This window comes from Gymnoscopelus braueri (genome assembly GCF_963280865.1).
Source record: "Gymnoscopelus braueri genome assembly, chromosome: 13".
NCBI classification, from domain to species: domain Eukaryota; kingdom Metazoa; phylum Chordata; class Actinopteri; order Myctophiformes; family Myctophidae; genus Gymnoscopelus; species Gymnoscopelus braueri.
The window spans coordinates 5,669,899-5,694,099 of NC_137615.1; the positions used below are offsets into that span (position 1 = coordinate 5,669,899).

General features: G+C 41.5%; 1 protein-coding gene across 1 annotated transcript in view; it reads left to right on the top strand.

Annotated features, from left to right (window-relative positions):
- Positions 1-18,369, top strand: part of grid2ipa (glutamate receptor, ionotropic, delta 2 (Grid2) interacting protein, a) — a gene marked incomplete at both ends in the record, with an annotated part of 88,296 nt that extends 69,927 nt beyond the window's left edge. Inside the window, 6 exons of the mRNA XM_080448106.1 lie at positions 844-999; positions 1,776-1,862; positions 2,763-2,892; positions 3,275-3,393; positions 16,947-17,111; positions 18,289-18,369. Coding sequence (XP_080304232.1) covers positions 844-999; positions 1,776-1,862; positions 2,763-2,892; positions 3,275-3,393; positions 16,947-17,111; positions 18,289-18,369 — 738 coding nt within the window. The remainder of the gene's footprint in view (positions 1-843; positions 1,000-1,775; positions 1,863-2,762; positions 2,893-3,274; positions 3,394-16,946; positions 17,112-18,288) is intronic.
- Positions 18,370-24,201: the final 5,832 nt, after the last annotated feature.

The window sequence follows — 24,201 nt, forward strand, 5'->3', positions numbered from 1 at the left end:
CATTTTTTGAGGGATGGGGTTAGACTATTCCATTCCTTGGTGGCTGTGCTATAGAAGGAGAATTTGCCCATGTTTGTTTTATGGGTGGGTGGTACCAGATTGTTGTTAGATTGTTGTTTTACTTGTCTGTTACAAGTAAAAGTCCGGTATTCAAAAACTTACTTGAGTAAAAGTACAAAAGTATTGGTATCAAAATGTACTTAAAGTACCAAAAGTAAAAGTACTAAAATGTTTGAAAATAGCAGATCTACAAGCTCACAACGCGTTGCGATGCGACGCGTTGTGAGCTTGTAGATCGGCTATTTTCAAATAGCCTATGTATAAAATAGGGCTAAAGTGGTTAATGTATGTTTTATAATATAATCATTGATAATTGCAAAGTAACTAGTAATAAAGTTTTCAATTAATTGTGGAGTAAAAGTACAATATTTTCCTCTGAGATGTAGTGGAGTAGAAGTACTGAAAAATTGAAAATACTCCAGTAAAGTAAAAATACCTCAAACTTGTACTTTAAGTACAGTACAATAATATTACTGAAAGGTTCACATTCATTAACCCATTGATACCTGGAACGCATCTGTGTCACTTTAGATTTCTTTAGGCTATTCAAAAATAGCAGATATACAAGCTCATAGCGCGGCACCGAGTGCCGCGCTATGAACTTGTAGATCTGCTATTTTTGAAAAATCGAGGGGAAAAAATTTGGTTTTTTTTTAAAAAAAAATTTAGGATTTAGAAGACATTTCTAGAATCTTCTCAGGTCTTAATGGGTTAACTGGACCGTAAAAAGCATCAAACTCAGTGAATGTGAGTGAATCTGACGTGTGAGATGTTCTCCCGCAGATGTTGTCCGTCCCCGAGTACAAGATGCGCCTGCAGAGCCTCCACTTCAAGTGCTCTCTGCAGGAGAAGACGGAGGAGATGAGAGGAGGCTACGAGTGCATCTACAACGCCTCCATGGAGCTCAAGACCAGCAAGAAGCTGGCCAAGATTCTAGAGGTACGGTAGGCTATGTCCATCAAAAGTCCACTTTTATCCTCAGATCTCAGGGGTTTGATGATGGAGAGGGCCACAATATGTCCACACTCACTCCAGAGGGCCACACTGCATATACTGTCGGGCAGACACTCTCTTATCTCCGTATTTTAACTTTTTTCGTAAATTAATGCTGTACTTCGCCTTTCTATGTCACACAAAATAGCAAAACTAGCAGATCTACAAGCTTTTTTTTTTTTTTTTTTTTTTTATCTGCTATTTTTGCTATTTTTGAATTGGAATCCAGATTTGTACATTTTGCTATTTTTTTATTGGAATCCTGAAAAGTAACGTTTTTCTTTAATTTCAAATGCATTTAGTTATACTTATGTTAACTTTATGAACTTAAATGCAAATACATTGGACATAAAAAAGACAATAGAGAACTAGTCATGAAGCTACTAATATATATAGCCTGGCATTGGCCACTCTAATAACGTGGATTCACTCTCACGTTCCTCCCCGGTATCGGTGTCTGGACTTCGGCCCATAGGGAGCGAGTATGAGAAATCAGAAAATGATCGGGCCAATCAGTGATCTGCGTTTCAACTGCTGTCTGTACAACAGTGAAAAGCATTCATCATAGCTTAGTTTTTATTTAGTTTTGGTCCGTGAAAAAAGGTAGTCGGCCAACATTTTTCGTCATAGTTTTAGTCGACGAAATCAGCACTGTCTCTAACAAAGCAAAATATTGAATAAAGATGTCAAGAGTTATGGTTTTGCTTCTTGTTTTTCATTAGTTTGTGTTGGCGATGGGGAACTACTTGAACACCGGACAGCCTAAAACCAACAAGACTACTGGCTTCAAAATCAACTTCCTTACTGAGGTACGAGCAACATATTTACCAAATATCAAACAATGTGTATTTATTCAAACCTTCTTTGATCCTCCGATGCACAGGTTTGGAATAAAAAAAGCTTAGTAAGTTTGTGTCGTTAATATACTTAAAAAAAATGTTTTGTCATATTATTATAAATAATAATTAAACATAAATATCAGACATACCAGACAGTCTACAGTACATTTCTCAAAGGGAAAATGCCTTTATTCAGTCTGATGCAGTGGTGGAAAAAGTACTCAAATGTAAATGTAAGTAAAAGTATAAATACTGCAATGTAGAAGTACTCCGTTACAAGTAAAAGTCCGGAATTCAAAATGTACTTGAGTAAAAGTACTACGAGTGACGAGCTTGTAGATCTGCTATTTTTGAAAGAATCGTGAAAATTGGTGCACATCTTTGAATATATATATTATTTTCAAGTGAACATTTTTAACTCCAATCTTTGCTTCTGGGGGGGTCCCTGGAACAACATATTTTGAGATGGGGGGGTCCGCGGCCAAATACATAATAATTTTGGGGGTCCTTGACAATTATGAAAAAGTTTGAGAACCACTGACATACTAGAAACATACGCTTTTTAGAAAACTGTTAGGATTTAGAAGACATTTGTAGAATCTACCTCATTACATTACATTACATTACATTACATTACATTACATTACAGTCATTTAGCAGACACTTCTATCCAAAACGACTTACAATAATTGCATTCGACATAGGTAGGCAAGGAAACTACTAATCACCAGAAGTATTAAGTGCATTCTCTTCTAAAACAAGCAACTAAGAGTATACCTAGCGCTAAGGTAAAAGTGCAATATATCAGCTAGCTACCTTCAGGACTTCCAGGTCTTAATGGGTTAAATAATCTTGTTGCCTCCTCCACAGCTCAGCACAACTAAGACGGTGGACGGGAAGTCAACGTTTCTGCACATTCTGATCAAGTCATTGTGTCAACACTTTCCTGATGTGCTGGATTTCTCCAAAGACCTAACCACGGTTCCCCTCGCAGCCAAAGGTAGATCTTTTTATTTTATCTTTTACAATTCTATTCTTTCCACCTCCTGAACTCCAAATGTGCTTCTGAAATGCCATGTTCTTACATGGTTGTGTTTGTCAATAAGCATTTTCAGAGATGTATATCTTTCCTCTCTCCTGTTTCACTCTCTCCTGCAATACGCACGCACGCACGCACGCACGCACGCACGCACGCACGCACGCACGCGCTGTTAAGTATATCTTGATGCCAATACTTTTGTACTTTTACTAAAGTACATTTTTAATTCCGGACTTTTACTTGTAACAGAGTATTTCTACATTGCAGAATTGATACTTTTACTCACGTACAACATGTGAGTATACTTTATTGCTCACACACACACACATCTCTCTCTCCGCAGTGAACCAGAGAACCATCACGTCCGACCTGGACGACCTCCACACCACCATACAGGAGATCAGGGCAGTGTGTCAGAAGATGCCGGCGACCGCTGAGGACCGCTTCGCCGTGGTCATGAGTGTATCCTTCCCAAAGAGAGAGTCACGGTACACGTACGGTGACGTAGTCAAGTAACTAAGTACATTTACTCAAGTTCTGTACTTAAGTACAATTTTGAGGTACTTAAGTACCTCTATCCCAACGGATAGAAGGTCAAATAATCTGCCAGGTCTATTTGTCTAGAGGCAGTGGAGTAAAGTAACTAAGTACATGTACTCAAGTACTTTACTTAAGTACAAATTTGAGGTATTTTTTACTTTACTGGAGTATTTCCAATTTTCAGTACTTTTACTTCATAAAACATCTCAGCGACAAATATTGTACTTTTACTCCACTACAATTACTTAAAAACTTTTGTTACTTTGTAGATTCTGATTATTATTACAAATCATACATTAACCACTTCAACGCTCTATACATTTCGCCAATTGGAAAATAGCCGATCTACAAGCCCACATTGTGAGCGTTGCATCGCGTCGCATCGCCGACTACCTTTTTTCACTGACGAAAACTAAATAAAAACGAAATATAAACTAAATAAAAACTAAAGCTATGATGACTGAAACTAAGACTAAATATATTGAACATTTCGTCAACAAATAAAAACTAGACTAAAATGTTAGTGAGGGATCTAGTGGAGAAGAGATCCAGTAGAACTTGAAAAAAGTCATTTTATGTTTGGTTGTGCTCGGGTGTTGCGCTCTGAAAATAGCAGATCTACAAGCTCACAACGTAAAATCAGCCATTACGACGCCATCAAGGCACCGCCAACATACATTTTAGTCGACTAAATCAACTGTAGATTTAGTCAAAAACTAAAACATTTCAGATGACTAAACCATTGTTAACCCTATCCCTAACCCTAACCCCATATGACTAAAACTAAAATGGAATTTTTATTCAAAAGACTATGACTAACCCTAACCCTAACCCTAACCCTAACCCTAACCCTAACCCTAACCCTAACCCTAACCCTGGTGATTACTTGGTAAAACCAAGGGGGGTAATCACTAAAATTAGTAGGTGAGAGGCCAAAAAACCTCTTCAAAGAATAAAGGGAACAAAGAACCTCACACCCAGAGATAAGAGGGCACCTTAAGGCCTATTCCTTTAACAGGATATGCACACACAGAGGTATTATGGGACTTCAAGGTCCAGTCCTGTAATCAGGGCACTTCACACCCAGAGGTGAAAGAGTACTCCAAAAAAATCCCGTCCTGTGATTAGGAACCTCACACCCACAGGGGAGGGGGTACTTGAAAAAGTACCCCCCTATAAATAGGTAAACTCCAAAGGGATGAGAGGATTCTCCAAAAAAAAGCCCTCTCAACCCTACAAAGGGATTTAGGAACACAGAACAATCAAAAGACCACTTTAGAAAAAACTTTGCTGAATAAAGGCAAAATTACTCTAAACAGACTTTTTTTCAAATCAAGATGGTGAATGCATTAATTCCTTAAACCTGCTTTCTGAAGTAAGGACACCCTTACCGGAAGCGATTTACTGAAGTCTTTCTAACCCTACCCTAACCAGCTAGTACCTCACAATTTGAGAGAAAGTCTAACAAAAATCTCACAAGAGAGAGAGTAAAAACAGCAGCCATGTGCTCTCTAGGAACACACGGCAATAATGAAGAAATGAGACCACTCCCCTAGAAACCTAATTGGACAAAAGGCCAAACTAGCCACTCCCACCAACACACTGATAGGCCAAGTGGAAAAAAGCCACGCCCACCTCTCAGTGCATAAGAACAGAGGTTCGAACAGCACACAGATTAGAAGTAACACAGCCTGATGAAGGACAATCCGTCTGAAACGTCGCCAAGGTGAGCCAGCTAGGAGCAAGCAGATGACAGGGAAACTAAAAACCAGAAGAAACCTGGGCTTTGGTACAGACCAAACTATCAAACCAGAAATGAGAGATAAGAATTAGGACCACGGAGGAGATCACCAGAGCCACAGTGTTTTTTAGGCCTGGGGCCATGGACCAGAGGCCTAGAGAACCAACGTGAGTACCAAGCAGTAAGTACTGACAGGCAGTATTGAGCAGTGAGAACTTAGCCAGAAAGTACTATGAAAAAAGTACTATGCAATTGTACAGGCAGTGAGCACTGAGCACAGTGAAACCCTATAAGGGATCTAATACTTGGGTTAGTATTAATACTGAGCAAAACGTGTATACTGTTGAACTGTATGGGTCCCCCAGGGTTAGCCTGGGACTGGCAGTGAGTGCTGAGCAGTGGGTCCTGAGCAGTCAATACTGAGCTCCCCCTCTCCTCCTAACTTGTGGATTTTAGCTTGTGCAGGAAGAACTGCGTTTGACACTGGGAAGAAAATTACTTGATAAAGGGTAGCAACCCCTCGGGTTGTGACAATATCTTGTAAAACTGCGTGTGACACAGGGAGTACTGAGGCAGGAAGAACTGCTTTTGACACTGGGAAGAAAATTACTTGATAAAGGGTAGCAACCCCTCGGGTTGTGACAATATCTTGTAAAACTGCGTGTGACACAGGGAGTACTGAGACAGGAAGAACTGCGTTTGACACTGGGAAGAAAATTACTTGATAAAGGGTAGCAACCCCTCGGGTTGTGACAATATCTTGTAAAACTGCGTGTGACACAGGGAGTACTGAGGAGCTAGTCCATAGCCATGGATATTGAGCAGTGAGTACAGAGCACAGTAAGTAACACCACCTCCCCTCCTGGCGTTTGGATTAGAGCTTTTAAAAGCCTAAAACTTAGCCAGTTAAAATAGGAAAGAATAGCTAAACCTTCACCCTAACCATAACCACAATAGAGGGTGATTATGAATGTAAAGTCAGTGGAGACTCTTGTGTTTAAGACCTATACCCTAACCCTAATCTTGGTTAAGGGTGATCTGGAATGTAAATTCAGTGAGGGTGATTACTTGGTAAAACCAAGGGGGGTAATCACTAAAATTAGTAGGTGAGAGGCCAAAAAACCTCTTCAAAGAATAAAGGGAACAAAGAACCTCACACCCAGAGATAAGAGGGCACCTTAAGGCCTATTCCTTTAACAGGATATGCACACACAGAGGTATTATGGGACTTCAAGGTCCAGTCCTGTAATCAGGGCACTTCACACCCAGAGGTGAAAGAGTACTCCAAAAAAATCCCGTCCTGTGATTAGGAACCTCACACCCACAGGGGAGGGGGTACTTGAAAAAGTACCCCCCTATAAATAGGTAAACTCCAAAGGGATGAGAGGATTCTCCAAAAAAAAGCCCTCTCAACCCTACAAAGGGATTTAGGAACACAGAACAATCAAAAGACCACTTTAGAAAAAACTTTGCTGAATAAAGGCAAAATTACTCTAAACAGACTTTTTTTCAAATCAAGATGGTGAATGCATTAATTCCTTAAACCTGCTTTCTGAAGTAAGGACACCCTTACCGGAAGCGATTTACTGAAGTCTTTCTAACCCTACCCTAACCAGCTAGTACCTCACAATTTGAGAGAAAGTCTAACAAAAATCTCACAAGAGAGAGAGTAAAAACAGCAGCCATGTGCTCTCTAGGAACACACGGCAATAATGAAGAAATGAGACCACTCCCCTAGAAACCTAATTGGACAAAAGGCCAAACTAGCCACTCCCACCAACACACTGATAGGCCAAGTGGAAAAAAGCCACGCCCACCTCTCAGTGCATAAGAACAGAGGTTCGAACAGCACACAGATTAGAAGTAACACAGCCTGATGAAGGACAATCCGTCTGAAACGTCGCCAAGGTGAGCCAGCTAGGAGCAAGCAGATGACAGGGAAACTAAAAACCAGAAGAAACCTGGGCTTTGGTACAGACCAAACTATCAAACCAGAAATGAGAGATAAGAATTAGGACCACGGAGGAGATCACCAGAGCCACAGTGTTTTTTAGGCCTGGGGCCATGGACCAGAGGCCTAGAGAACCAACGTGAGTACCAAGCAGTAAGTACTGACAGGCAGTATTGAGCAGTGAGAACTTAGCCAGAAAGTACTATGAAAAAAGTACTATGCAATTGTACAGGCAGTGAGCACTGAGCACAGTGAAACCCTATAAGGGATCTAATACTTGGGTTAGTATTAATACTGAGCAAAACGTGTATACTGTTGAACTGTATGGGTCCCCCAGGGTTAGCCTGGGACTGGCAGTGAGTGCTGAGCAGTGGGTCCTGAGCAGTCAATACTGAGCTCCCCCTCTCCTCCTAACTTGTGGATTTTAGCTTGTGCAGGAAGAACTGCGTTTGACACTGGGAAGAAAATTACTTGATAAAGGGTAGCAACCCCTCGGGTTGTGACAATATCTTGTAAAACTGCGTGTGACACAGGGAGTACTGAGGCAGGAAGAACTGCTTTTGACACTGGGAAGAAAATTACTTGATAAAGGGTAGCAACCCCTCGGGTTGTGACAATATCTTGTAAAACTGCGTGTGACACAGGGAGTACTGAGACAGGAAGAACTGCGTTTGACACTGGGAAGAAAATTACTTGATAAAGGGTAGCAACCCCTCGGGTTGTGACAATATCTTGTAAAACTGCGTGTGACACAGGGAGTACTGAGGAGCTAGTCCATAGCCATGGATATTGAGCAGTGAGTACAGAGCACAGTAAGTAACACCACCTCCCCTCCTGGCGTTTGGATTAGAGCTTTTAAAAGCCTAAAACTTAGCCAGTTAAAATAGGAAAGAATAGCTAAACCTTCACCCTAACCATAACCACAATAGAGGGTGATTATGAATGTAAAGTCAGTGGAGACTCTTGTGTTTAAGACCTATACCCTAACCCTAATCTTGGTTAAGGGTGATCTGGAATGTAAATTCAGTGAGGGTGATTACTTGGTAAAACCAAGGGGGGTAATCACTAAAATTAGTAGGTGAGAGGCCAAAAAACCTCTTCAAAGAATAAAGGGAACAAAGAACCTCACACCCAGAGATAAGAGGGCACCTTAAGGCCTATTCCTTTAACAGGATATGCACACACAGAGGTATTATGGGACTTCAAGGTCCAGTCCTGTAATCAGGGCACTTCACACCCAGAGGTGAAAGAGTACTCCAAAAAAATCCCGTCCTGTGATTAGGAACCTCACACCCACAGGGGAGGGGGTACTTGAAAAAGTACCCCCCTATAAATAGGTAAACTCCAAAGGGATGAGAGGATTCTCCAAAAAAAAGCCCTCTCAACCCTACAAAGGGATTTAGGAACACAGAACAATCAAAAGACCACTTTAGAAAAAACTTTGCTGAATAAAGGCAAAATTACTCTAAACAGACTTTTTTTCAAATCAAGATGGTGAATGCATTAATTCCTTAAACCTGCTTTCTGAAGTAAGGACACCCTTACCGGAAGCGATTTACTGAAGTCTTTCTAACCCTACCCTAACCAGCTAGTACCTCACAATTTGAGAGAAAGTCTAACAAAAATCTCACAAGAGAGAGAGTAAAAACAGCAGCCATGTGCTCTCTAGGAACACACGGCAATAATGAAGAAATGAGACCACTCCCCTAGAAACCTAATTGGACAAAAGGCCAAACTAGCCACTCCCACCAACACACTGATAGGCCAAGTGGAAAAAAGCCACGCCCACCTCTCAGTGCATAAGAACAGAGGTTCGAACAGCACACAGATTAGAAGTAACACAGCCTGATGAAGGACAATCCGTCTGAAACGTCGCCAAGGTGAGCCAGCTAGGAGCAAGCAGATGACAGGGAAACTAAAAACCAGAAGAAACCTGGGCTTTGGTACAGACCAAACTATCAAACCAGAAATGAGAGATAAGAATTAGGACCACGGAGGAGATCACCAGAGCCACAGTGTTTTTTAGGCCTGGGGCCATGGACCAGAGGCCTAGAGAACCAACGTGAGTACCAAGCAGTAAGTACTGACAGGCAGTATTGAGCAGTGAGAACTTAGCCAGAAAGTACTATGAAAAAAGTACTATGCAATTGTACAGGCAGTGAGCACTGAGCACAGTGAAACCCTATAAGGGATCTAATACTTGGGTTAGTATTAATACTGAGCAAAACGTGTATACTGTTGAACTGTATGGGTCCCCCAGGGTTAGCCTGGGACTGGCAGTGAGTGCTGAGCAGTGGGTCCTGAGCAGTCAATACTGAGCTCCCCCTCTCCTCCTAACTTGTGGATTTTAGCTTGTGCAGGAAGAACTGCGTTTGACACTGGGAAGAAAATTACTTGATAAAGGGTAGCAACCCCTCGGGTTGTGACAATATCTTGTAAAACTGCGTGTGACACAGGGAGTACTGAGGCAGGAAGAACTGCTTTTGACACTGGGAAGAAAATTACTTGATAAAGGGTAGCAACCCCTCGGGTTGTGACAATATCTTGTAAAACTGCGTGTGACACAGGGAGTACTGAGACAGGAAGAACTGCGTTTGACACTGGGAAGAAAATTACTTGATAAAGGGTAGCAACCCCTCGGGTTGTGACAATATCTTGTAAAACTGCGTGTGACACAGGGAGTACTGAGGAGCTAGTCCATAGCCATGGATATTGAGCAGTGAGTACAGAGCACAGTAAGTAACACCACCTCCCCTCCTGGCGTTTGGATTAGAGCTTTTAAAAGCCTAAAACTTAGCCAGTTAAAATAGGAAAGAATAGCTAAACCTTCACCCTAACCATAACCACAATAGAGGGTGATTATGAATGTAAAGTCAGTGGAGACTCTTGTGTTTAAGACCTATACCCTAACCCTAATCTTGGTTAAGGGTGATCTGGAATGTAAATTCAGTGAGGGTGATTACTTGGTAAAACCAAGGGGGGTAATCACTAAAATTAGTAGGTGAGAGGCCAAAAAACCTCTTCAAAGAATAAAGGGAACAAAGAACCTCACACCCAGAGATAAGAGGGCACCTTAAGGCCTATTCCTTTAACAGGATATGCACACACAGAGGTATTATGGGACTTCAAGGTCCAGTCCTGTAATCAGGGCACTTCACACCCAGAGGTGAAAGAGTACTCCAAAAAAATCCCGTCCTGTGATTAGGAACCTCACACCCACAGGGGAGGGGGTACTTGAAAAAGTACCCCCCTATAAATAGGTAAACTCCAAAGGGATGAGAGGATTCTCCAAAAAAAAGCCCTCTCAACCCTACAAAGGGATTTAGGAACACAGAACAATCAAAAGACCACTTTAGAAAAAACTTTGCTGAATAAAGGCAAAATTACTCTAAACAGACTTTTTTTCAAATCAAGATGGTGAATGCATTAATTCCTTAAACCTGCTTTCTGAAGTAAGGACACCCTTACCGGAAGCGATTTACTGAAGTCTTTCTAACCCTACCCTAACCAGCTAGTACCTCACAATTTGAGAGAAAGTCTAACAAAAATCTCACAAGAGAGAGAGTAAAAACAGCAGCCATGTGCTCTCTAGGAACACACGGCAATAATGAAGAAATGAGACCACTCCCCTAGAAACCTAATTGGACAAAAGGCCAAACTAGCCACTCCCACCAACACACTGATAGGCCAAGTGGAAAAAAGCCACGCCCACCTCTCAGTGCATAAGAACAGAGGTTCGAACAGCACACAGATTAGAAGTAACACAGCCTGATGAAGGACAATCCGTCTGAAACGTCGCCAAGGTGAGCCAGCTAGGAGCAAGCAGATGACAGGGAAACTAAAAACCAGAAGAAACCTGGGCTTTGGTACAGACCAAACTATCAAACCAGAAATGAGAGATAAGAATTAGGACCACGGAGGAGATCACCAGAGCCACAGTGTTTTTTAGGCCTGGGGCCATGGACCAGAGGCCTAGAGAACCAACGTGAGTACCAAGCAGTAAGTACTGACAGGCAGTATTGAGCAGTGAGAACTTAGCCAGAAAGTACTATGAAAAAAGTACTATGCAATTGTACAGGCAGTGAGCACTGAGCACAGTGAAACCCTATAAGGGATCTAATACTTGGGTTAGTATTAATACTGAGCAAAACGTGTATACTGTTGAACTGTATGGGTCCCCCAGGGTTAGCCTGGGACTGGCAGTGAGTGCTGAGCAGTGGGTCCTGAGCAGTCAATACTGAGCTCCCCCTCTCCTCCTAACTTGTGGATTTTAGCTTGTGCAGGAAGAACTGCGTTTGACACTGGGAAGAAAATTACTTGATAAAGGGTAGCAACCCCTCGGGTTGTGACAATATCTTGTAAAACTGCGTGTGACACAGGGAGTACTGAGGCAGGAAGAACTGCTTTTGACACTGGGAAGAAAATTACTTGATAAAGGGTAGCAACCCCTCGGGTTGTGACAATATCTTGTAAAACTGCGTGTGACACAGGGAGTACTGAGACAGGAAGAACTGCGTTTGACACTGGGAAGAAAATTACTTGATAAAGGGTAGCAACCCCTCGGGTTGTGACAATATCTTGTAAAACTGCGTGTGACACAGGGAGTACTGAGGAGCTAGTCCATAGCCATGGATATTGAGCAGTGAGTACAGAGCACAGTAAGTAACACCACCTCCCCTCCTGGCGTTTGGATTAGAGCTTTTAAAAGCCTAAAACTTAGCCAGTTAAAATAGGAAAGAATAGCTAAACCTTCACCCTAACCATAACCACAATAGAGGGTGATTATGAATGTAAAGTCAGTGGAGACTCTTGTGTTTAAGACCTATACCCTAACCCTAATCTTGGTTAAGGGTGATCTGGAATGTAAATTCAGTGAGGGTGATTACTTGGTAAAACCAAGGGGGGTAATCACTAAAATTAGTAGGTGAGAGGCCAAAAAACCTCTTCAAAGAATAAAGGGAACAAAGAACCTCACACCCAGAGATAAGAGGGCACCTTAAGGCCTATTCCTTTAACAGGATATGCACACACAGAGGTATTATGGGACTTCAAGGTCCAGTCCTGTAATCAGGGCACTTCACACCCAGAGGTGAAAGAGTACTCCAAAAAAATCCCGTCCTGTGATTAGGAACCTCACACCCACAGGGGAGGGGGTACTTGAAAAAGTACCCCCCTATAAATAGGTAAACTCCAAAGGGATGAGAGGATTCTCCAAAAAAAAGCCCTCTCAACCCTACAAAGGGATTTAGGAACACAGAACAATCAAAAGACCACTTTAGAAAAAACTTTGCTGAATAAAGGCAAAATTACTCTAAACAGACTTTTTTTCAAATCAAGATGGTGAATGCATTAATTCCTTAAACCTGCTTTCTGAAGTAAGGACACCCTTACCGGAAGCGATTTACTGAAGTCTTTCTAACCCTACCCTAACCAGCTAGTACCTCACAATTTGAGAGAAAGTCTAACAAAAATCTCACAAGAGAGAGAGTAAAAACAGCAGCCATGTGCTCTCTAGGAACACACGGCAATAATGAAGAAATGAGACCACTCCCCTAGAAACCTAATTGGACAAAAGGCCAAACTAGCCACTCCCACCAACACACTGATAGGCCAAGTGGAAAAAAGCCACGCCCACCTCTCAGTGCATAAGAACAGAGGTTCGAACAGCACACAGATTAGAAGTAACACAGCCTGATGAAGGACAATCCGTCTGAAACGTCGCCAAGGTGAGCCAGCTAGGAGCAAGCAGATGACAGGGAAACTAAAAACCAGAAGAAACCTGGGCTTTGGTACAGACCAAACTATCAAACCAGAAATGAGAGATAAGAATTAGGACCACGGAGGAGATCACCAGAGCCACAGTGTTTTTTAGGCCTGGGGCCATGGACCAGAGGCCTAGAGAACCAACGTGAGTACCAAGCAGTAAGTACTGACAGGCAGTATTGAGCAGTGAGAACTTAGCCAGAAAGTACTATGAAAAAAGTACTATGCAATTGTACAGGCAGTGAGCACTGAGCACAGTGAAACCCTATAAGGGATCTAATACTTGGGTTAGTATTAATACTGAGCAAAACGTGTATACTGTTGAACTGTATGGGTCCCCCAGGGTTAGCCTGGGACTGGCAGTGAGTGCTGAGCAGTGGGTCCTGAGCAGTCAATACTGAGCTCCCCCTCTCCTCCTAACTTGTGGATTTTAGCTTGTGCAGGAAGAACTGCGTTTGACACTGGGAAGAAAATTACTTGATAAAGGGTAGCAACCCCTCGGGTTGTGACAATATCTTGTAAAACTGCGTGTGACACAGGGAGTACTGAGGCAGGAAGAACTGCTTTTGACACTGGGAAGAAAATTACTTGATAAAGGGTAGCAACCCCTCGGGTTGTGACAATATCTTGTAAAACTGCGTGTGACACAGGGAGTACTGAGACAGGAAGAACTGCGTTTGACACTGGGAAGAAAATTACTTGATAAAGGGTAGCAACCCCTCGGGTTGTGACAATATCTTGTAAAACTGCGTGTGACACAGGGAGTACTGAGGAGCTAGTCCATAGCCATGGATATTGAGCAGTGAGTACAGAGCACAGTAAGTAACACCACCTCCCCTCCTGGCGTTTGGATTAGAGCTTTTAAAAGCCTAAAACTTAGCCAGTTAAAATAGGAAAGAATAGCTAAACCTTCACCCTAACCATAACCACAATAGAGGGTGATTATGAATGTAAAGTCAGTGGAGACTCTTGTGTTTAAGACCTATACCCTAACCCTAATCTTGGTTAAGGGTGATCTGGAATGTAAATTCAGTGAGGGTGATTACTTGGTAAAACCAAGGGGGGTAATCACTAAAATTAGTAGGTGAGAGGCCAAAAAACCTCTTCAAAGAATAAAGGGAACAAAGAACCTCACACCCAGAGATAAGAGGGCACCTTAAGGCCTATTCCTTTAACAGGATATGCACACACAGAGGTATTATGGGACTTCAAGGTCCAGTCCTGTAATCAGGGCACTTCACACCCAGAGGTGAAAGAGTACTCCAAAAAAATCCCGTCCTGTGATTAGGAACCTCACACCCACAGGGGAGGGGGTACTTGAAAAAGTACCCCCCTATAAATAGGTAAACTCCAAAGGGATGAGAGGATTCTCCAAAAAAAAGCCCTCTCAACCCTACAAAGGGATTTAGGAACACAGAACAATCAAAAGACCACTTTAGAAAAAACTTTGCTGAATAAAGGCAAAATTACTCTAAACAGACTTTTTTTCAAATCAAGATGGTGAATGCATTAATTCCTTAAACCTGCTTTCTGAAGTAAGGACACCCTTACCGGAAGCGATTTACTGAAGTCTTTCTAACCCTACCCTAACCAGCTAGTACCTCACAATTTGAGAGAAAGTCTAACAAAAATCTCACAAGAGAGAGAGTAAAAACAGCAGCCATGTGCTCTCTAGGAACACACGGCAATAATGAAGAAATGAGACCACTCCCCTAGAAACCTAATTGGACAAAAGGCCAAACTAGCCACTCCCACCAACACACTGATAGGCCAAGTGGAAAAAAGCCACGCCCACCTCTCAGTGCATAAGAACAGAGGTTCGAACAGCACACAGATTAGAAGTAACACAGCCTGATGAAGGACAATCCGTCTGAAACGTCGCCAAGGTGAGCCAGCTAGGAGCAAGCAGATGACAGGGAAACTAAAAACCAGAAGAAACCTGGGCTTTGGTACAGACCAAACTATCAAACCAGAAATGAGAGATAAGAATTAGGACCACGGAGGAGATCACCAGAGCCACAGTGTTTTTTAGGCCTGGGGCCATGGACCAGAGGCCTAGAGAACCAACGTGAGTACCAAGCAGTAAGTACTGACAGGCAGTATTGAGCAGTGAGAACTTAGCCAGAAAGTACTATGAAAAAAGTACTATGCAATTGTACAGGCAGTGAGCACTGAGCACAGTGAAACCCTATAAGGGATCTAATACTTGGGTTAGTATTAATACTGAGCAAAACGTGTATACTGTTGAACTGTATGGGTCCCCCAGGGTTAGCCTGGGACTGGCAGTGAGTGCTGAGCAGTGGGTCCTGAGCAGTCAATACTGAGCTCCCCCTCTCCTCCTAACTTGTGGATTTTAGCTTGTGCAGGAAGAACTGCGTTTGACACTGGGAAGAAAATTACTTGATAAAGGGTAGCAACCCCTCGGGTTGTGACAATATCTTGTAAAACTGCGTGTGACACAGGGAGTACTGAGGCAGGAAGAACTGCTTTTGACACTGGGAAGAAAATTACTTGATAAAGGGTAGCAACCCCTCGGGTTGTGACAATATCTTGTAAAACTGCGTGTGACACAGGGAGTACTGAGACAGGAAGAACTGCGTTTGACACTGGGAAGAAAATTACTTGATAAAGGGTAGCAACCCCTCGGGTTGTGACAATATCTTGTAAAACTGCGTGTGACACAGGGAGTACTGAGGAGCTAGTCCATAGCCATGGATATTGAGCAGTGAGTACAGAGCACAGTAAGTAACACCACCTCCCCTCCTGGCGTTTGGATTAGAGCTTTTAAAAGCCTAAAACTTAGCCAGTTAAAATAGGAAAGAATAGCTAAACCTTCACCCTAACCATAACCACAATAGAGGGTGATTATGAATGTAAAGTCAGTGGAGACTCTTGTGTTTAAGACCTATACCCTAACCCTAATCTTGGTTAAGGGTGATCTGGAATGTAAATTCAGTGAGGGTGATTACTTGGTAAAACCAAGGGGGGTAATCACTAAAATTAGTAGGTGAGAGGCCAAAAAACCTCTTCAAAGAATAAAGGGAACAAAGAACCTCACACCCAGAGATAAGAGGGCACCTTAAGGCCTATTCCTTTAACAGGATATGCACACACAGAGGTATTATGGGACTTCAAGGTCCAGTCCTGTAATCAGGGCACTTCACACCCAGAGGTGAAAGAGTACTCCAAAAAAATCCCGTCCTGTGATTAGGAACCTCACACCCACAGGGGAGGGGGTACTTGAAAAAGTACCCCCCTATAAATAGGTAAACTCCAAAGGGATGAGAGGATTCTCCAAAAAAAAGCCCTCTCAACCCTACAAAGGGATTTAGGAACACAGAACAATCAAAAGACCACTTTAGAAAAAACTTTGCTGAATAAAGGCAAAATTACTCTAAACAGACTTTTTTTCAAATCAAGATGGTGAATGCATTAATTCCTTAAACCTGCTTTCTGAAGTAAGTAGGGTGACCACCTCCAGACAGGTCCATTGAGGGACAGATTAACCCGTTTCGCGGGACATCGCGGGACGCATGCACGCGCGCGCAGCGCGCGTGCATGCGGACCACTCCCGCAAAAAAAATTTTTTTGCGGTTCTGGGCGGATTGGGTTCGTTTTTTTCGCGGTTCTGGGCGGATTGGGTTCGTTTTTTTTCCAGTTTTTGGTTTCTTTCTTTTTTTTATAAAATAAAATCTTTTTTTTTTTTTTTTTCCATAACTTTGATTTTCGGGACATTGCCCTGCTTGTGCGGGACGCGGGACAGAGGGTCCAATTTCGGGACTGTCCCGCGAATTTCGGGACGGGTGGTCACCCTAGAAGTAAGGACACCCTTACCGGAAGCGATTTACTGAAGTCTTTCTAACCCTACCCTAACCCCATATGACTAAAACTAAAATGGAATTTTTATTCAAAAGACTATGACTAAAACTAAATCATAATTTGCTGTTAAAATCAACACTGAAAAAAAAAAAAAAAATAATCAACACTGCATTGTAGCTCCTTGACTCACAGCATGTGTAGAACTTCCTGGAGAACAAGCACCCGGCGCTCCAGTCTCTGGAGGCCCTGCAGCAGAGGTCCGTGGACGAGTTCAACAAGACGGCGCAGTACTTCGGCGAGGACAGCAAGACCACCAACTCAGAGGCCTTCTTTGGCATCTTCTCCGAGTTCATCAGCAAGTTCGAGGTGAGCGTTTTATTGTCTCACAGTATAGATCCTGTGAGTGTTATTAACCCGTTAAAACCGGGAACGCATCTGTGTAACGCCACTTTAAGCATTATTTTATACTTTGGGCTATTTAAAAAAAATGGCAGATATACAAGCTCATAGCTATGGACTTGGAGATCTGCTATTTTTGAAAAATGTTGAACATTTGTGCAAATCTCAAATATGTTTTTTAAAGGGATTTTTTTTTACTCAAATCTTTGCTTCTGGGGGTCCCTGGAACAACATGTTTTGAGATGGGGGGTCCACGGCCAAATACATATCATTTTGTAAAAAAGAATTGTACATTTGTAGAATCCCCCAGAAGCAAAGATTTGAGTCGCAAATGTTCGCTTTAAAAAAATATATATTCAAATATTTGCAAAGATTTTCATGACCTTTCAAACAAATAGCAGATCTACAAGCTCATAGCCCGGCACTCTGCGCAAAGGCATCTACCTTTAAACTATGGGCCGATGACGTAAGCTCACTGCCGAGGCAGTAATTGTGACGTCAGATGGCTGACAGCAGGTTCAACCAGATGCTTCTTCTCTCAGAGATGATTCAGCTGTACATGGCAACTAGTTCATTAGATCATTGGAACACACAGGGTTCTTGCTTTACATTTCCTGAAAAGTAGGCACTTGATATCCAATTTTTATATATACCAATACATTTGTACTTTTACTCAAGTAGATTTTGAATTGCGAACTTTTACTTGTAAGGGCGCGGTCACAACGCTCTTTTGTTTTACCTATGGGGCGTAATCTGACAATGCTTTTTCAATCGCGTGGTTTGATGCTCTTGCGCATCTTTCTGTGTGTCGCACACCCGTGCGTTTATTTGAAGCAGATAAATGCTCGAGCCAGATGCTGCTTTTCCCCCTCTGTCCAATCGTGTGAGTCGAAGGTGGCTACGGGGGAGGGTCCTGAAAGTGAGTGACAGGTGGGTCACTGGTTATTGGCACAGAACGCTCTGCAAGCTACTCCGTTTTTTACAATGCGCTGCACAACCTGAGTTTATCAGCGGGCAGCCATGTTTTGGTGTGACCGTGCCCTAACAGAGTATTTCTACACTGCAGTATTGATACTTTTACTTAAGTAAAACATTTACAGTGCTTTTTCCACAACCTTTTATGCTTTTTTTTTTTTTTTTACAGAGAGCCCTCACCGACCAGCAGGTGGCAGAAAACCCTAAAAGCCCCATGGCTCCACTTATGGCCTCGCCCCTGGCCTGGTAAAACACACATACTGTACACACACACACACACACACGCACACGCACACGCACACGCACACGCAAGTTTGAACAAAAAACAAATGTTTTTATGTGTTCATGTATTTTTCTATTAAAGTTATAAAGCTATAAGGGTCAGGGCTGCGAAGCTTTGGATCAACACAGGAATCAGAGAGATGGATAAAATATGTTTCATTCATAAATATGGTCAACTGAGTGTGTGTGTGTGTGTGTGTGTGTGTGTGTGTGTGTGTGTGTGTGTGTGTGTGTGTGTGTGTGTGTGTGTGTGTGTGTGTGTGTGTGTGTGTGTGTGTGTGTGTGTGTGTGTGTGTGTGTGTGTGGGCGTGACTAAAACTGAAATCCGGGAACGCATCTGTGTCATTTTAAGATTTCTTTGGCTGTCCAAAAATAACAGATCTACAAGCTCATAGTGCGGCACCGAGTGCGCTACCGAGTGCGCTATAGATCAGCTATTTGTGGGGAAAAAAATCATGAAAATTTGTGCAAATCTTTGAATTTATATATATGTTTTTAAACATTTGTAAAATATTTTGTCCCAGGGACCCCCAGAAGCAAAGATTTTAGTTGAAAATACATATTTTCAAAGATTTGCACACATTTTCACGATAAAAAAAAAAAAGCAGATCTACAAGTTCATAGCTCTGAGCTTGTATCTTGTATCTAATCTAAAAAGAAGTCTGAAAGAATCGCATTCAAGCATCCTCCGATATCGTAGTTTCCATCTCTCTCTTCTCTAAGCCTGAGTTTCATCCAAAATGGGTGTCCAATCCATAGATGTTGGGTATGAAAATGTATCAACACAAATCTATAATATTATATCAATGTATAAGACATAACAAAAATAAGTTTATGAAACATGCTATCCTGAAATAGATATTTTAACGTGACTTAATGAGAGATAATGGTGGTGAGTGGCGTGGAGAAGACCACAAAGGGACATTTTTTTCCTACTAGTTTACATGTGTATTTTTGTAAAGCCACACCCGCCACGTTGAATGTAAAATCAGGTCCATTGACTGACTGGAGTATATTTTCTCAGCAGAATATTCATACACCTATACTGTCGCTTATATGCAGTCCTGATGGTACTTTGTAAACATGTAATAATGTCCCCATGCCTCCCAAGTGTTTGTATATACCTGTATAAGTCTGTTCTAAGCCATCTGTATGACATTTTCTAAACTGTATTGCACTCGTTTGATGTTGTATTTCATAATGCTAATATGAGTCTGAACTGGGGGGGGGGGGTTAAAAATCATTGCAAAATGCACACATCCCTTCATTATTATCAGTTTAAAATCATACTGTAAATCACTGGTATATTTTTCACAACCGATTTTTGACGAAATTTTCTTTAAAGGAGGAGTTCACCCAAAAAATGATTTATTTTCTATCAATTGCACACCCTATGAAGCCTTGAATCCATGGATTCTTTTTTGTTTTTGTCGCATTCCTAAGCTAATAATTTGATTCCCGTCTCCTACCGGCTGTATCCGGGGGATTCGCGGGCGCGAGGAGTCCCCCCCGACGCACAGCCCCCCTAGGTATTAAGGACTTCCCGCGCGCCTGCTATTTTTAGTCGTGAGTGGTTAACCCCATACACTTTCCAGAATGTCGCAGGCACCGGAAATTAAAACTCATTTCCTGCCAATCGCACATAAATGCGTTCTATTAAATAGCACACTTGTCCGCCAAATCGCATAAATGCGTTCTATTGTTTAATTGTGGTTTAATAGACGATCGCGCTGTTTTCTATACATTCCGAGATCAGTTTCGCTTTCCACTCGCCTTGTGTGTACCAACGATCTGAAATCCTATCCTAAGCTAAGCATTTCCTGTTTATAAACACAGCCAGACCAACAAACGAGCAACAATTCTGTGACCGGTTGAAAAGGGTTATAAAGCGCAAATCGCTGGCACAGGGGTGAGTACACTATGAATAAACTGTGGCAGTTAATGTGTTGTTGACCGGAAACATTATTTACTTATTTATTTTAAAGTTAATATACATACCAAAATACCCCCCCCCCCCCCCTGCCGTTTGGACCCCGCACAATTAGTTTTTGAAGCGGCGGCACTTTCCAGGGTTTTGTTTTTGAACTGAATTCTGGGAATCGAAGTTCTTAAAACAGTCCATAGACAGGAGCCACCAGTGATGTCACCAAACCATAACTACAACCTATGTCACACAATGCAGTATGATTTTAAGAGTTCAAAATATTTATATAAGAGGCACGCACAGTACTGTAGCTGGACTTGAAACACTGTTTTTTTTTAATTTATTTGGCTATTCAAAAATAGCAGATCTACAAGCTTGTAGATCTGCTATTTTTGAAAAATCGTGAAAATGTGTGCAAATCTTTGAATATAATTTATATATTTTTTTTTAAAGCAAACATTTGTCACTCAAATCGTTGCTTCTGGGGATTCTACAAATGATCTTTCAAATCTTTCAGTTAAAAAAAAAAAAAAAAAGTATGTTGCCATATCAGTGATTCTCAAACTTTTTCATGTCAAGGACTCCCAAAATGATATGGATTTGGCCGCGAACCCCCATCTCAAAATATTTGGTTCCAGGGAGCATGAATCAAAGATTTGAGTTAAAAAAAAATCGCTTTAAAAAAAAGATATATTCAAAGATTTGCAAAACATTTTCACGACTATACAAGTTCATATGAGCTTGTATATCCGCTATCTTTTTGAGTAGCCAAGGATATCTAAAATGACAGAGATGCGTTCCGCGGTCTTAACGGGGTCAACGGCAGTGGTGTAAAAAGTACTCAAATTCTTTACTTAAGTAAAAGTACCAATACTGCAATATAAAAATACTCTGTTACAAGTAAAAGTCCAGAATTAGAAATTTACTTGAGTAAAAGTACAAAATTATTGGCATCAAAATGTACTTAAAGTACCAAAAGTAAAAGTACTAAATATTTGAAAATAGCCGATCTACAAGCTCACAACGCGTCGCGATGCGACGCGTTGTGAGCTTGTAGATCTGCTATTTTCAAATAGCCTAGGTTTAAAATAGGTTTAAAGTGGTTCATGTATGTTTCATTATATCATAATTTATATCTGAAAAGTAACTAGTAACTAAAGTTTTCAAGTAATTGTAGTGGAGTAAAAGTACAATATTTGCCTCTGAGATGTAGTGGAGTAGAAGTAAAAGTATTGGAAATTGGAAATACTCAAGTAAAGTACAAATACCTCAAAATTGTACTTAAGTACAGTACTTAAGTAAATGTACTTAGTTACTTTCCACCACTGGTCAACGGGCAGCGTGCAATGTTGTGTTTACTGTAGCTCCATTCCACCATGTCCTACACTGTAACAGAGATATCTTGTGGTTTGTACAGAATGAGAGTGTATGTATATAGAGAGATTTCTAGCTATTTCAAAGCACTTTGTCCATGCAGTTAGTCTTAACACTTTTAACGACTTTAAGGACTGTCATTTGTTAACAAAACGGATTTCAGCACTGTTTGTTGTTGTTGTTTTTTCTGTTTTTTTTTATTTTTATCCATTGATACTGATCGAGTGATTTGTGATGCTGCACAATCGGTACAACACATTTGTTTTGTTTTGTTTGAACTTGGCAGTAACAGTATTGTACATAATCCACAAATAACTTAAATAAACTAAGGTACCAGCTTCTCAGATTATAGTCGCACATTGTGAAACATCAAGATTAACAAAGAGTATCATCGTTTTTTTTTAAGAGATTATAAGGAGAACGTCTCTGTTATATTGTTAGCACTACAGTACACAGTATGCAGTAAGCCACTGGTTTTTGTTTTACGATGGTATAAGTTTAATTTGTCCAGCTCTTTTAATAATTATCGCAGACACCTGTAACATAACAGTGTTGCTGTCCCCAAGACTGATATGGAATAAGTCTGTATTTTGTATTGGTATATTATATGAATATAAAGAGTGGTATGAAATCATCCATGTTGTGAATGTTTTTTTTAAAGAGTAGTGCCAACTAGGCCTGTCAAAATTATTACTTAATCGCCTAATCGCAATTATTTGATTGTTTTTCATCTTAAATTTGTAATGGTGACAGCCCTAGTGCCAACTAGTGTTGATTTTGACGGCAATTTTTTATTTAGTTTTACTAATATTTTAGTCATCTGAAATGTTTTAGTTTTTGTCTAGTTTTAGTCGACTAAATATCATAAGATTTCAGTCGACTAAATCTACAGTTGATTTAGTCGACTAAAATGTATGTTGGCGGTGCCTTGATGGCGTCGTAATGGCTGATTTTACACTTGGTTGCATGCTGAAAATAGCCGATCTACAATAAGGCCCCTGGTCAGCCGGGGCGCCTGATGGAGGGGAAAGGAACTGGTTGGAATAACGTGTTCCTTCCACGCGCTACGTCCTACCGGGGGAAACTCACCCCTGTCAGGTGATAAGAAGCGGCCTGCTCACTCCTTATGCATTGAAGGAAGCATGAGCTCAGTTCGGGGCTCTCCCCAGGCTGGCAGAGGGAGAGTAGCGCCCAGGATTACAAGTTTAGGCAATTGGCACTGGGTGAAAAAAGTGTTTTACGAAAATCGTGGGATTAAAAATGTAGAAAAACTAAAAGATAGTTGTGGTACGGCAATGTGTTTATTTCCCAAATAATGCACAAACAACAGTGGGAGATGATAGCAGTTTTTTTTTACAGTTGGCATTACCTGAAAGGTCTCAGATTCCTGTGTCCAAGCTCCTCAGTGTTGCTGCTAACAACAGGTGATTTGTGGCTGAAATAGCCACTGGAGCTCGCTGACCACTCGCTGTACACTAACATTACCTCGCACTGTGTGACCTGGTAGGTACAGTAAACGATACAGTACCGCCGCACTAACCAGTTACTGCCAGGAGATTAGCATGCGCTATATTCTGTGACACTCGTTTTCTTTTTTTCTGTTCAAAACACTGCTAAATTGCACCACAATTCTGAGGTCAGCATGGACGTACGTGTACGGTACATTCCTGCACACAACCACAACAGTGACTCTCAGCCCCCCCCCCCCCCCCCCCATCCTCACCCCCGCCTCTGTGGTGTAATTAAGCTCTTTTACAGCTCATCCAGCAAGATCGTCATTCTCTGATTAACGAAGGAAAAAAGGTGTTGTGCAATACACCACTCTTTGGCAGCGGTGATAAAGCCCTTACATTTTAACCAGAAGCCATAACAAAGTGGAGTTTGATCCCATCTCTGGAAGGGAGCCTGCCAGATGAGCATGGACACACAGTGAGGGACTCTGAGGTGACGGGTACTATGTTGTGACACGTTTTGGACTTGTCGTCGTTGTGTTTTTTGACCATGTGAATCAATCACCCCGTTGAAGGATTCCCAGTGTGACCCGACTACCTTACTGAGAGGTGAGTGGATTAGACATTATAGTATTTTCATTTGGACAACATATAAATCATACAAAAAAAACATGGGATTGGTCCTTTAATCTCCATGTTGGGTGCGGCACCTGTAAATACAAATGTCACTGCTCCGTTCATGATTGCTGTCAGTGGTGTAAAGTAATTAAGTACATTTACTCAAGTACTGTACTACTTAAGTACAATTTTGAGGTACTTTCACTTTACGGGAGTATTTCCAATTGTCTATACTTTTACTCCACCACATCTCAGAGGCAAATGTTGTACTTTTACTCCACTACAATTATTTGAAAACTTTAGTTACTTTGCAGATATAAATTACAATATAAAACATACATTAACCACTTTAGCCCTATTTTATACCTAGGCTATTTGAAAATAGCAGATCTATAAGCTTACAACGTTGTGAGCTTGTAGATCTGCTATTTTC